Here is a 13,816-nt window from a genome sequence, read left to right as displayed (position 1 = left end):
TGGGCCCATGAGCCATGGCCGCTGATCCTGCGTGTCCAGAGCCTGTGCTCCACAACGGGAGAGGCAACAACAGTGAGAGGCCCGTGTACCGCAAAAAAAAAAAAAAAAAAAAACACCTCACTGGGAGTTTCAGCTTCTTCATGCCAGGCTCTGCCCCTTCTCCTAACCTCAGTGTATGAATGCTCCTGGTGAAGGACAGTGGGGTACGCCATCCGTGGGGTGATGTAGCCTGTCCAGGCAACTATTTAAGAGCATTTACCTCTTAACTTCAGAACTGAGTCACGCCCTAAGCAGTGGGCTCAGCCAAGGGCATGTGGACACTCATCCTACTTTCTCTTCCTGCCAAGGCTGGCGAGCGGAAAGGAAGCGGAATTTTGGGGGAGTGCATATTAAAACTCGGCCCTCTGCTTGTGTAGCAGTCAAGGGCACCGACAGCTGTTTCGCAGCTCTCTCACAGCCAGCCAAGGCCTAGCACTGGCCGCAGAAGCTCTGTGAAAACAAAGACTACCTGATTAGCCCCTTGATAACTGCCCATGGCACTGTTAACCATGACCTCTCCAGGTAAAAGCGCCAGTAAGTGAGTCAACACAAAGTCCCAGAGGCTCAGAACAGAAGTGGTGGTGGTGGGGGGCCCTGACCCCATGTCCTCCATGACCACAAATTCCATCTTCCTTTCTGGCTTGGCTCTGTCGGCTTGGGTGCAGGGCTGAGCTGGATATTTCTCCTTTTGGAAGAACAGGAAACTGGGCAATGCTCCTACACCTCTGCAATGGTGATGTGGGAACCTGGAGAGTCTCGAATCTGACCTGTTCTACATCTGTGCCTTGATTTTGCTCAAGGGTTCAACGGCCAGGTTGGAAATCACCACGGGAGCCAGGCTGTTAGCAGGTTCAGTAGGATAGAGTTTATGATTTCAGGCAGTGTTGAAAAATTAGGATTTCCCCAAAGATTCCTCATCCCAAAGGTATCCAGTGATGCTTCTTATTATTACTTCCTTGTCTTGACCTAACTTGACCGAGATTAATCAAATCTTGGGTACAGATATCCTTACCCAAAATGCAAACAGTGCCCCAAATTCACAAACACAGCACTTCCTTTGATACAGCTGAAGAATAACCTTACTGCAGACTGTGTTATAAACCCGGCCTTGCCTGGGTTCCCAGCCCTCGGTCCATCCATCCAGCACAAGAGTCCTCTTTTCTATAAGGTGAAGCAGGTGGTTCCTTCCAGCTCTGTGGCTCTCCTTCCTTCCAGTCAGTACCAGGGCCTTCTCATAATGGCCTTTGTTTTTTCTTCCTTTGAAGCATGGTTTCCAGGCTTCGGAACCCTCAAGCGCCCCCGAAGCTATTCATCTTTAATCCCTTCCCCTGCTGCCCTGGCATCTGATCTCACCCTTTAACTCATCCAACCTCCTTATCCTACCAGACGCTCCAACGGCAGAGCTAACTGTGAACATTTAGGGCCTGGAGCAAACCTTTCAGAATCATTCTTCCTCTGCTCTGCATTAATTACCAAATTAATCACTCTTTGGAGAGAGGGCTTCTTTCCTCCGTTGCTTCTCCCGCGGGCCTCCAGAGTACAGCTTCTTGGAATGATGTCTGTCTGAATATATGGCAATCGATCAAACTCTGGCTGCAGTCTGACATCCAAAGAGCACTCTGGTGGTGTTTTATATTTTCCTGCATTTGTTCCAACAAGTCTTTATTTTTGGTGAGGCTGAGTTTTCTGGGTTCTCTCTGCTTATCCATCTCAAGTCCCTGCAAACTAACTCATTCATGTTCCCATCCCTAACCTTTTAAACAAATTTATTTATTTTTAATTGTGGCGAAATACACATCAACTTGACCGTTTTCACCATTTTAAAGTGTTGAGTGCTGTAGCATTAAGCGCATTCCTATTTTGTATGATCACTGTTATCCTCCATCCACAGAACTGTTTCCATCTTCCCAAACTGCAAGTCCATGTCCATGAACAACAGCTCCCCCTCCCCCTCCCCCAGCCCCTGGCACCCACCGTCATTCTGCTTTCTCGTGTCTATGAATCTGACTACTCTGGGTACCTCCTGTAAGTGCAATCATACAGTAGTTGTCTTTCTTTTGCTGGTTTAATTCACTTAGTGTGATTCACTAGTGTCCTCAGGTTTAATTCACTTAGTGTCCTCAGGTTCATTCATGTTGTACCCTGTGCCAGAATCTCTTTCCTTTTTTAGGCTAAATAAAATTCCATAATAGGTATATACCATATTATCCATTCATCCATCAATGGGCACTTGGGTTGCTTCCCCCTTTTGGTTCCGGTGAATCATGCTGCTGTGAACATGGGTATGTAAATATCTGAGTTCCTGCTTTCAATTTTTGGGGGTAATGACCAGAAGCGGAACTGCTGGATCACATGGTAATTCTGTTTAATTTTTTGAGGAACCACCATACAGTTTTCCATAGTGGCTGCACCGTTTTACATTTCCGTCAAGTACATGTAAGATTTTCAATTCCTCCCCTCCCGCCACACTTGTCCCATCCCTATATCCTTTTCATTTATGATACAATTCATCACAAGGCATAATTCAGGAGAGGACAATGAAGTCTCAGAGAAGAACGAAGATAACGGGTTTCTGGAAGAGGCAACAGTTATTGCAGGAGGGCTGGCTGTGTCATATTTTCTAAGCAAGGTTTTGAAAATGGTCATATACGTGGGCAAATATGCTTATAACTAAAATATACATCTGTAAGTTAGATGTTCACATCTATTAATGTAATGTATTTAGATGGTAGAACCAAGCTCATTCACCCAAATAGTTCTTTGAACAAGTGAAGGTAGGATTCTTGCAGGCATCTTTCTGCACATGGCTACGTTCTTGGACAATATTTAAACAATATAATTTCACGTTTGGAGATCAGTGTCACCGGCAGGACTAACCCTCATACAAACAAGAAGACAGTAGACAATTAGGGTGGCCAAGTTTAGTTCAATTGTACATTTCAGGGCAAATCATTTAAGAGGTTCCTGCTTTGAAAGAATAGAACAAGAACCTGTTAAATTAGGAAGAAACACTTGCTTTCAGAGTTCATCTCAACAATGAAATTAGTATAAGCGGTGTGTCCCTCACAGGCTTGTCTCTTTAACTAGGTCACTGCCATGCTTCCCTCTACTTACTCAGCAGCTCAGAGATGAAACAGTTTTAGGATGATGCTGGCTGAACAATGCATGGCCTTTGGATAGTTTAAGTAAAGCAACTATACTCCAATAAAAAAAAAAAAAGTAGCAACAACAAAAAAATCAAGTAGGAGTCAAGGGGTTAAACCCGCTGACCCCTGTGCCCTGCTATACGCCATGTCTCCTACTCAAGTGCGTAATTTACAGGGATATAGAAAGCCCAGTCTTGGAATTCTCTATGCATAGAAATGGGCATTGTGGATTTCAGCCTGCTGTTTGGCAAGCCCTCGGCCCAGATGGGGTTCAGTAATGATTCCTTCAAGGTGTTTAATCAGATCCTAGAAGAGCCCATGGCTGCCATGTTTCATTATTCCGATTTAATGGAGCATTCAGCTGGATCCCACTTGGTTTGCGAGCAATGATTACGGTCATGGGGAAGAGGGGCCGAGGACCCAGACAGACACCCGGGACCCAGTGATGCACTACCCAGCGATAGAGGAGCTCTGCCAGGGTCTGACATCTCCAGCTGCAGATGTGTATTTATAGCCATTTTCTCTGAGCCAGCACCGATTTAGTCGAGGCAGATGATTTACTGAAACGCTACGGCTCTGAACCTCCTCCTGCACACGGCCTTCCTCCTGATTTCACTGCAAAGGGAAAGGCTGGGGGAGCAGCTGATCTTCAAACAACAGAACTACTCCAGCACCTAACGGCCTGATTAATGGGTGCTGATGACCAGGACACTGGGAGTCTAACCCTTCATCGTGTTCTTTAATAAGTGGACAGAGATACTTGCATGTCAAAGGGGCCGGTTATTTTTTATTTGCTCTTGTGAACAACCAAGCTGCTCTGCAAATTTTAGGTAGGTCTCCGATATGACGGCTGGAAAACAGAGGGTGGAGTATTGCAGAGTCTGCAGATGCTAATGGTCGAATCAGAATTTTGATTATAAGGATTGAATGGGGCAGTGAATTTTCTTATATTAAGATGAACTGGAGGGCGCTTAAAAGATTTTTTTTTTTAAGTAACTTAAAGGCCCCGAATCTTATATAAAATGCAAGAATGTCAGCTTTGGAAGTGACGCTCGTTTAAACCTTTTGTAAAATTCACGGGGAGATTTTCTTTGGGCTTAAGCTTCTGCCTAATTCCTGCTATTGAAATTCAGGAAGCTTGGTCTTTGGGTTAACTTGGAGGTCATAGGTCAGAAACCCAATGCATTCCTTGGATTTTGCGGGTTTCTTACCATGTTCCCTCGCTGAGGAGCATAAACAAACACATTTCTCTCCCACCTGCCTCTAATCAGGTGTTGAATTAAACCCAGTCGACTGTATCTATTTTCCTTTCTGCTAGTGACTAGTATGCCCAAACTGTGTCAGCTAGAACCAGGGAAATGCTTTTAAACTTGTAAGCACCAGATCCACAAACGCTCAAGTGAACTGGAACTGTTTCTTACTAACCAGTCACCCAAAAGAGCAAAGCGTCTGTAAAAATTTTCATCACCTCCTCCCGCACACCCCCAATCTTGGAAATTCTCAAGAAAAAACACTGGCTTGATTTCAGAGGATCTGAGATTACTTTAACCTCCAGAGGTTGGGACTACAAGTGATGGACCTTTGCCTCCTAGGAAGGCTTGAGTGAGTGCAGTTCACAGTGACTGCAGCAGAGGGGTGGCTTTGCCATAGATGGCTGCTTGTTCTAGTGACCCACCTTCCTTGTTGGAAAGAGAGTAGGGTCAACTCTTCAAGAAGTCATAATCACAGCTTCTTCACAACTGGAGAGTTTGTCGGTCCGTCTAAATTTCATGTATGTTCTCTCCTTAAATTGCCGTCCAGGCTTCCCAGGCCAACAGTTTACATAATATGGAGCAAGACACGTTAACATCCAAGTGCTCCATGCCTAACCACAGTCACAGTTCCTGAAGAAATCTATCAAGAGCGTGATTCTTGGGCTTCCCTGGTGGCGCAGTGGTTGAGAGTCCGCCTGCCAATGCAGGGGACGCGGGTTCGTGCCCCGGTCCGGGAAGATCCCACATGCCGCGGAGCGGCTGGGCCCGTGAGCCATGGCCGCTGAGCCTGCGCGTCCGGAGCCTGTGCTCCGCAACGGAAGAGGCCACAACAGTGAGAGGCCCGCGTACCACAAAAAGAAAAAAAAAAAAAAAAAGCATGATTCTTACTACGTTTTGAATAGATATCTCTTTGGTCTTTGGCTCTGCAGAGAAGTTTTGGCTTCATGAGTTTGATGGAGACTTCGGTTAATGACATGTCATCAGTTTCTGCATTTTAATGGGCTAGCAGGACAGCCGACTCCTGACATTTCAGAGATAATTGTGGTATCAATAAAGGCAGGACTGTATTTTTACACTTTCCACCCCTGCCCGATGTAAGTTATATTTTTAATGATAAACCTGCTCCTCTGAGACTGAGAAGAGCAGGATAAAGCCTCTGAAATACGAATTAACTTTGTCACATATGAGAATGGCCTGAATACATAATAGATCACTGCCTATGTTTAGAAAAAACCTGCTTGATATCACTTATTCTAAAATAAAAATGATTTCTAGTAGATACGTTCTAATATTTAATTAGTTTGTACCCAGGAAGTCCTTACAGAAAGTCAACGTGTTTAGCTGCTAAGGGGGGGGTACCTTTTGTAATTAACAGTGTCTACGAGGACGCCAAGTTGCTCAAAACCACATGCAGCATGGAGAACACGACACACGACACAGGGATTTTCTACAGGTTGGCTGTTGACTGGAAACATACATTTGAAAAAAGTTGAGCAGGCTAAAAGTCATGTGGCCATGTTCTCTGGCATGGCCACCTGGCAGACTTGAGAGATGATTCATTCTTTGCTGGTATAGACTGAGAAGTATTTCTCCAAAAAAACCCTTCTGGTCTGTAGGTGTGCCCTAGGGAGGTGGGATGACTCTCCATTCAGCTAGGTTTGGGTCAGCTTCCTTTGTTTTCTTGAAGCAACGTCAACCTTTGTATCCGCTTGGTTGCCCTCTGAAGCAAAAGCAACCATCTCTGCCCAGTGACTCAGAGCTGCACGCAGGCCCTGGCCAGGACACACAACTATCTGTAGTTCAGCTTTTACTGAAGGCAAGAAATGCTTATGGCAAACTGTCTGGTGAACATGCAGTCCAGTGATTCCTCTGAAGTTTAGGGCTTATCCCTGAACCAAACCGTTCCCTCCAGTCTCCCACTCAGCAGCAGCTCTGTGGGTTCTACCTGCGAAGACATTTTCAAGTGTGACCCAACTCCTTGCCCCCATCTTATCTGCCTGCATCATCTCTCACCTACATGGGTCTTCCTTCTCTACCCTTTCCCTTATCCCAGGTGTTGGTCGATGCTAGTGAGTGGCCTGCAAGCTAAAAATGGCTCTTCGATCTTTAAAGGGCAGTAAATGGGAACTGAACAGGCAACAGACAGTATGTGACTCTCAAAGTCTAAAATATCGACTGTATGCCTCATACAGAAAGTCTGCAGGCCCCTGTTCCATGCAACTCCTTCTGCTTTCGGAGTCAGAGTAAGCCTTTAAAACACAGGATGTATAATAAAATAAACAAAACAAAAATAAAACACAGGACACATTACGGTGCTTTCCTGCTTCAACAGCTTCCTTTTGACTTAGAATAAAATCCAGACTCTACTATGGCCTAGAGTTACTTAATGATCTGGCTTTTACCTGTCTTTTCTAACGTCCCCTTCTTTCCCCATCACTACCTATTTTACCTATATCCTTTCTACAGACTCGGGGCCTTTGAACTTGGGTCCCCTCTGCCTGGAAAATTCCCCCCAGCTCCCCCTGGCCTGCTCCTTCCCCACCTTCAGAAGTTTCCTACCCACGGAGGTCTCCCCAAGCACACTGTCTACATCTCTGTTCCTCACCGGTAGAGAGGGGATGATCTAGGTAGCTGACCTTTAGGGTTGCCATATAGACACAATGGACACAGAACACCGCCTGGCACACGGTAACGAGTCAAACAATGTCAGTTATTACTATACTTACTACAGTATAATTATAATAATAATTAAGGGAGCCCATCCCAGGCACTCTTTATTTCTATCTTTGAGTTTCAAATAATCGGATGCCTGTCTCCCCTTATTAGACTGTATGCCCTGCAAAAGACAGGGCCCAGCTGGTCTTGATCACTGATGGCTCTTCCACTCCTGGCAAGTGCCTGGTTCACGGTGAGAGGGAGAGCGGGGAGGGAGGAAGATGCCTACCTGGCCCATGAAGCCCTGGCTTCCTGAGAATCTGCAGTCCCTGGATGTGTCCTGGAGGTGCGCCTGTATCTTTTGCAGGGGTAGCTTCAGGAAACAGCCTTATGAAGCCTCCTGTTCCATCCGCTGCAGGACCATTTATTTTTCAATACACCTCTCATGTGAATGAAGCCCACAGGAGAAATCCCTCTGAAGGTAAATTCTAGGAATCACTTTGCTTCCTCCAAATTCTTGATACGGTTTCTGTTCTCGGAAGGTGGAGAACTTTGTACCGTGATTACTGTGGTTCCCTTCCCACTCTGGCTCACGTTCTGTCTTCTTTCTGTCTCACCTTTGATTCAAGTTTGCAGTTTACTCCTTCCTGATTATTTTTCAAATCCCTCTTACTTTATTGCATTTATTTTCTTGTAAGCGAGACCAAATGCTTTGCTGAATAAGGTAAAAATTTTTAAAAAATCAAAATGAAAGGCAATCTTGGGTAAATCACTTGACTTTAGCCTCAGTTTACTGAGCTGTAAAATGGGAATCCTGGCACCCACCTAGGAAGGATACTGTTAGGATTCAGTGAGATCTATGAGAAGTGCAGAGGACAGTGTCTGGCACGTGGCAGCTGTTAATCAGTACTAGTAACTTTTTACTTTAAATCAGGTTGGGATTCTGCAAGAAGGCTCAGTAGTACTCAGTACAGATTAAGGTCCTAAATTACCAGGAATAAATTCTCATACACTCAGACTGTTGACATATCAGAACCCCAAAGTCTACATTCACCTGACAACACTGTTCCTTGTGTGGACTCTTTTAAACATTTATTAAAAAAGCAAAATGTACGTTCATCTCAAATAGAACAGTTAAAAATGGTAAAGCAATACAAACAACTTGTTACTAGCAGCATCCAGTTGTTAGAAGGAAGGTCCTGCCCCGCTCCTCACTCTGCTTGGGCAAGCTCAGCCTTTTCTGAGCCCGCTGCTACCTACACCGCCCTCCAAAATAGTGCAGGTGAAACCAAAGTTTATAAAATTAACAATTTAAGGTTAAATAAGCTTAAATAAGGGTGTTAAATACAAGACACTTCATCAAAGCTTCTGTACAAAGATAAAACAAATTTGGCATTGTACAAGTGATTCTGCTGGCTCATGGCACACGGGGAGCTCTCGTAAGTAAGCAGGTTGACTCTTTTTTTTTTTTTTCAACAGAGCATTAACTATACAAAAGTGAACTAAGAGTTGAAGTAACTACTCAGTGAGCCATTTACAAGGCATATGTATCTTTTCTTTTTCTTTTTTAAATCAGAACACTGTTAATATTCAGGCACCGTTTGCTCCTGCAAATAAATAAGTCTCTAAAGGAACTGCATTTGAACTCGTGTTAGACACATCAGTGCTTTTTCTGTCCCCCTCCCGACACGGCTTTTCCAACTATTTCCCCTGCCTCTTTCTTATTGCTATGATAATGTGGCTGTAGAAATAAAAACTACTGTACATCCAAAAAAATAGAGCACCTTTAACATTAAAGTATATGTCTGATTATTTGTTCTCATGTTTATTTTACAATTCTAAAGCCCAAGCTATGGTCAATTGTTTTAATATCTCTACCAAGTCACCTGATATATAGGGTGTAAGACCCAACCCTCGTCCCTCAGGAGGGAAGCCCACGCAGAGCTCCGTTTCAGCAGAGCCTCAGAGGGCCACACTGACATCAGAGTTTACATTCATCTCAACACCAGCATTACATTCATCTTCACGAGCATTGCTCTCCGCGGTCACACGGCGGCTCCCTGTGCTGCTGGGGGCGTGGTGCTAGACAGAGTGGGACAGCAAGCACAGCTACGGTGGGCTGGAAGCACAGCGAGAAACCACATGTTGGAGACTGTGAAGGGACCGCGGGCTTCCCCGGGGCCCCTGGCTGGGCGGCGCTCAGGTTACGGCTTTTTGTCGATGGTGTTGAAGAACCACTCCGTGAACTTGCGCAGCTGGGCCGCAGCCGTCTGCGACTCTTCCTGAAGACGCAGGTTGTCCTGCCTCAGGTGTTGCACCTCGGCCTGCAGCACAGCCTTGTCCTGCTTCTCCTGTGGGAAGGGGGTGGAAACAGATGGTCATGCATCTGCTGGACATGCTCTCTCCTCCCAGCTGCAGCCCGAATGCTTCTACCCTTTTTTTTTTTTTTTTTTTTTTTTTTTACTGATTTACTTATTTATTTCTTGAGGGGAGAGGGAATCTGATTGCCCGCTCTGGTTTCTGCCAAAAACAGGGGGGTGGGGACAAGTAACTCAGAATATTCTTTCCTTTCATCCCACTTTGCTCCCAAAAGGAAGCGAGACAGCTGTTATATGGGAAGGTGATTAACCACAGTCTATACTATCGTCTATCTGAAAAAGGGGGCCTGGGAAAAGGTATAGCCTTGGACAGGAAGGCAGAGCTTCCCGGGTGCACCTCCTTACTGGACAAGTCAGAATCAGCATAGCTGCAGATCTTGGGCTTGTTTATCATGAACTCATCTCATTTTAAGCTTTCCTGGGACAGTGTATTTCCCTAATGACCTTCAAAGTGTGCCACTAAAAACTATGTACAAATTATCAAGATTTTTCAGGGACTTCCCTGGTGGCGCAGTGATTAAGAATCCACCTGCCAACGCAGGGGACATGGGTTCGAGCCCTGGTCCGGGAAGATCCCACATGCCACGGAGCAACTAAGCCCGTGCGCCACAACTATTGAGCCTGCGCTCTAGAGCCCATGAGCCACAACTACTGAGCCCGCACGCCACAACTACTGAAGCCCGCATGCCTAGAGCCCGTGCTCCGCAACGAAGAGTGGCCCTCGCTCGCCACAATTAGAAAAAGCCCGCACTCAGCAATGAAGACCCAACACAGCCGAAAATAAATAAACAAATAGTATTAAGAAAAAAAAAAGATTTTTCATAAGAATCAGACCTGGAGTTTCCAATAGACAGTAATGGAAAACGTACAACACAAGTTTGAGCTCCCAGACGCTGAAAGGGATGTCTTGCCCCAGAGAGGGGGGCGGGGGTCATTGTCACAGTGGCGGTGGGAGATGACTTGATTGCTAACTCCGCAGATGCACCTGCAGGCCTGTGCCCACAGCCGTGCGGGTGAGCTGGGGGCTAAGACTCTTCAGGAGACTGGCCCCCTTGGCGTGTCTGGCCCTGCCCTTGAGCTTTGCTCCTATTTCCTGTCCCTTCTCACCTCTCGACCAAAGACACCGGTCCCAAGTGGAGGCTGGTGTTAGAACTCATTGCTGACTCAGCCCACTTCCCTCAGTCACTACAAGAGGTTCAAGCTCCTGGCCGCCCCAGGCCCCAGGGCTCTCATTCCCAACATGGCTCAGACATCCCCAGGGCCCTGTTGCGGCTCAGCTGCCTACCTCTCCTGACCCCTTGACCCTTTAACTCCACCCATGGAATGTGTCCTCTGTCACCGAAACCTGCTAAACTCTCAAGCTTTTCCCTGGATATTCCCTTTATCTTCAGATATAAATGAGTCCTGACTCTCTCCTTGGGACGAGGTCTTGTTCTGAAGAGCACAGGGCCTGGAGGCTGCCAGGCCAACACCTCGCCTCAGCTGCCTGGTGCAGGTAACTGCTCTCCCCTAAAATCCCAGCTCCCGTGAGAAGCCTGACATGGGCTGTAAGACCTGCCACTCCTGCTCTTTGCCATGGTCGACTATATCTCCACTCCCTCCCATCATGGAAGATTCTAGAACGTGGTTCACCTTTCTTCTTTCTTCCTCCATCCCTCACGTTTATTGATGATCTTAAGACACCATATATGTTCCACCTGATTCAGTCTCTTTGTGACCTCGAAGACTGCCCTCCTCACCCCCCGTCCTGTGGCCATTTCCTGTACCTTGAAGCTATTACTGATAACCGCACATCTTCCTAAATGCTTCAAGCTCCCACTGCCTGACCACCACCTCTTGTCTTTCTAAAATAATTTCTCCAGTATCCACCCCTCCAAAAATGATCTAATCTACCAATCTTACCTTATTGTCAGTGTCCACTGACACGCCCTGTGGTGACATTATTCCTCCTCACCCAGCTTAGACTCTGAGTCCCTCAGTTTAATCACTTCCTATATACACTGAATGGTCCTTGTCTATCGCTCCTGGTCTTAATTTCTTGTCTGAAATCTAATATTGGTTAAGTCCAACTCTCTAACTTTTCTACACCTACATCTGGAGACAGGGTGACCAGCTAGCCCAGCTGGTCTGGGACATTCTTAGTTCCAGCTTTGAAAGTTCTGTGTCCTGGGAAACCCTCCATGCCAGGCAAGCTGGGACAGCTGGTCAACCACACTGGAGGAAAATACCTAACTTATGCTGCAGTCTTACCAAATACATCTGGTCCAATTATCCTCCACTCTACACCTTACCCTCCATCCTTAAATCTCTCACCCTCCTTCCCATCACTCACTCTCAGCTCTGGAATAAAGAAACAACCAGAGGGGAACTTTGTCAACCTCTCTCTGTTTGGACTACAGCCATACCTTGCTTTGCAGATACCAGTGTTTTACAAATTGAAGGTTTGTGGCAACCCTGCATGGAGTAAGTCCATCGGCGCCATTTTGCCAACTGCATTGCTCACTTCATGTTTCTGTGTCACGTTTGGTAATTCTCCCAATATCCCAGACTTTTTCATTATTATTACATTTGTTATGGTGATCTGTGATCTTCAGCATGCTGTGATTGTTTTGGCATTTTTTAGCATAAAAAGTATTTTTTAATTAAGGTATGTACATTGTTTTTATAGACATAATGTTATTGCACACGTAACAGACTACAGTATACCATAAACATAATTTTTATATGCACTGAGAAACCAAAATACTCATGTGATCCAATTTACTGTGATATTCACTTTATTGCAGGGGTCTGGAACCAAACCTGCAATATCTCCGAGGTAGGCCTGTACTCGTGTATGAATGCATGTGTGCACGCATGCACATGGACATGCACACACAGACACGCACACACACTCTGCTCTGGTAACTGTGTGTGGATGGTCCCTACTCCCATCCAGGCCAGCTCCCTCCTTGTTAGGCTCAGGACATTATTTCTCTCCCAAATGGATCATCTCCATCAGCGTTCATGCCAGCTGTCACTTCTCCCTTCTTCCACCAACAAAACCCTCCCCATGGCCCCTCCCCGCCTCACCATCACCCTCCAGCTTCAGCACTCCATTCCATTTCCCTGGATAGCAAAGCGGCTACTGATAGCATGGTGCTGATGATCCAACAAAAGCTCAGCAAATGTCTGTGGAATGAATGACTTTACATCTTTTGAGGACCAAGCTCGCACAGGTTGATGGGTAGAGCAGACGCTGACTCAGTAGGAGGAAGCAGCTTGGGGAGACCAGGCTTCGTGACAGCAACTAACTCTTCTTAGGTCAGCTCATAAATGTTGATGCAACTGATAACTCACTGAACTGAAAAACGCTAGCCTGCTGCATTTCTGCCTCATTCTGAAGACTGGCCATCCAGGGCTCGTCCTCATTCAGTCACATCTACAGGACCTTGTGTCCCCTACAATGAAATACAGTAGCTGTGGGCAAGAAGATGGAATCAGACCTCAGGAGTCTCCGTTTCCATTTACTGTTGGGTTTTGATTAGGGCAGTTATCTTTCTTGAGTGTCTTTTTTTTTTTATTCCTAATAGTCAAAAAAGGTTGATTGTGTAAGAGAAAGAGTTCTGAGCATGGGCTTGCAATTGATTGCTTTACCTTCCGAAGGTCGGTCTGCAGCTGCCGAAGAATCAGCTCCAGCTGGTTGACTTTCCCGGTCAGTGTGGATGGAGATCGCCCTCTAGCAAGGAAGGAAAGACTTAGAAAGACTCAAGCGCGCTGAAGTCAAGACACCGCAGTCAAGAGTTTTCGTTGGTAAAGTTTTCATGTGAAACATTCTCTTGTGGGCTTCCCTGGTGGCGCAGTGGTTGAGAGTCTGCCTGCCGATGCAGGGGACGTGGGTTCATGCCCCGGTTCGGGAAGATCCCACATGCTGCAGAGCGGCTGGGCCCGTGAGCCATGGCCGCTGAGCCTGTGCGTCCGGAGCCTGTGCTCCGCAACGGAAGAGGCTACAACAGTGAGAGGCCCGTGTACCGCAAAAAAAAAAAAAAAAAAAAAAAATTCTATTGTGTGCTTAGAGCCCAGCAAAGAAATAAATAAGATTATGTCAGATGTCAAATGTGAACACATTGCTGCTTTGGTGGAAAAATCCCTCCTGGGTCGCTTTTGATTTAAAAGGGGATTCAGAATCTCTACAGGCATACACGTTGGTAAGAAAGCAAAAGATAGGTGATCTAAATGCAGTTACCAGCTGAGATTAGGTAGACCAGAACGAATTCCTGAGAACCATATATAGACTCAGTTTCCCCAAATCTGCCTTTCTCTGTTAAGGAAGTATCAAGAGGCTCATCACCAAAATGAACATGCA

General features: G+C 46.0%; 1 protein-coding gene across 1 annotated transcript in view; it reads right to left on the bottom strand.

The window, feature by feature from the left end:
• Window positions 1-8,173: 8,173 nt before the first annotated feature.
• SIPA1L2 (signal induced proliferation associated 1 like 2) overlaps window positions 8,174-13,816 on the bottom strand; it is a 223,697-nt gene continuing 218,054 nt past the window's right edge. Inside the window, exons 21-22 of the mRNA XM_082638723.1 lie at window positions 13,108-13,189; window positions 8,174-9,444 (exon numbers count right to left, since the gene is read on the bottom strand). Coding sequence (XP_082494849.1) covers window positions 9,298-9,444; window positions 13,108-13,189 — 229 coding nt within the window. The 3' untranslated portion in view covers window positions 8,174-9,297. The remainder of the gene's footprint in view (window positions 9,445-13,107; window positions 13,190-13,816) is intronic.

Source organism: Mesoplodon mirus (genome assembly GCF_964341445.2).
Source record: "Mesoplodon mirus genome assembly, chromosome: 2".
Classification (NCBI taxonomy): domain Eukaryota; kingdom Metazoa; phylum Chordata; class Mammalia; order Artiodactyla; family Ziphiidae; genus Mesoplodon; species Mesoplodon mirus.
Note: the sequence above shows the minus strand (reverse complement) of the source record. Positions and strands in the feature narration are given on the sequence as shown.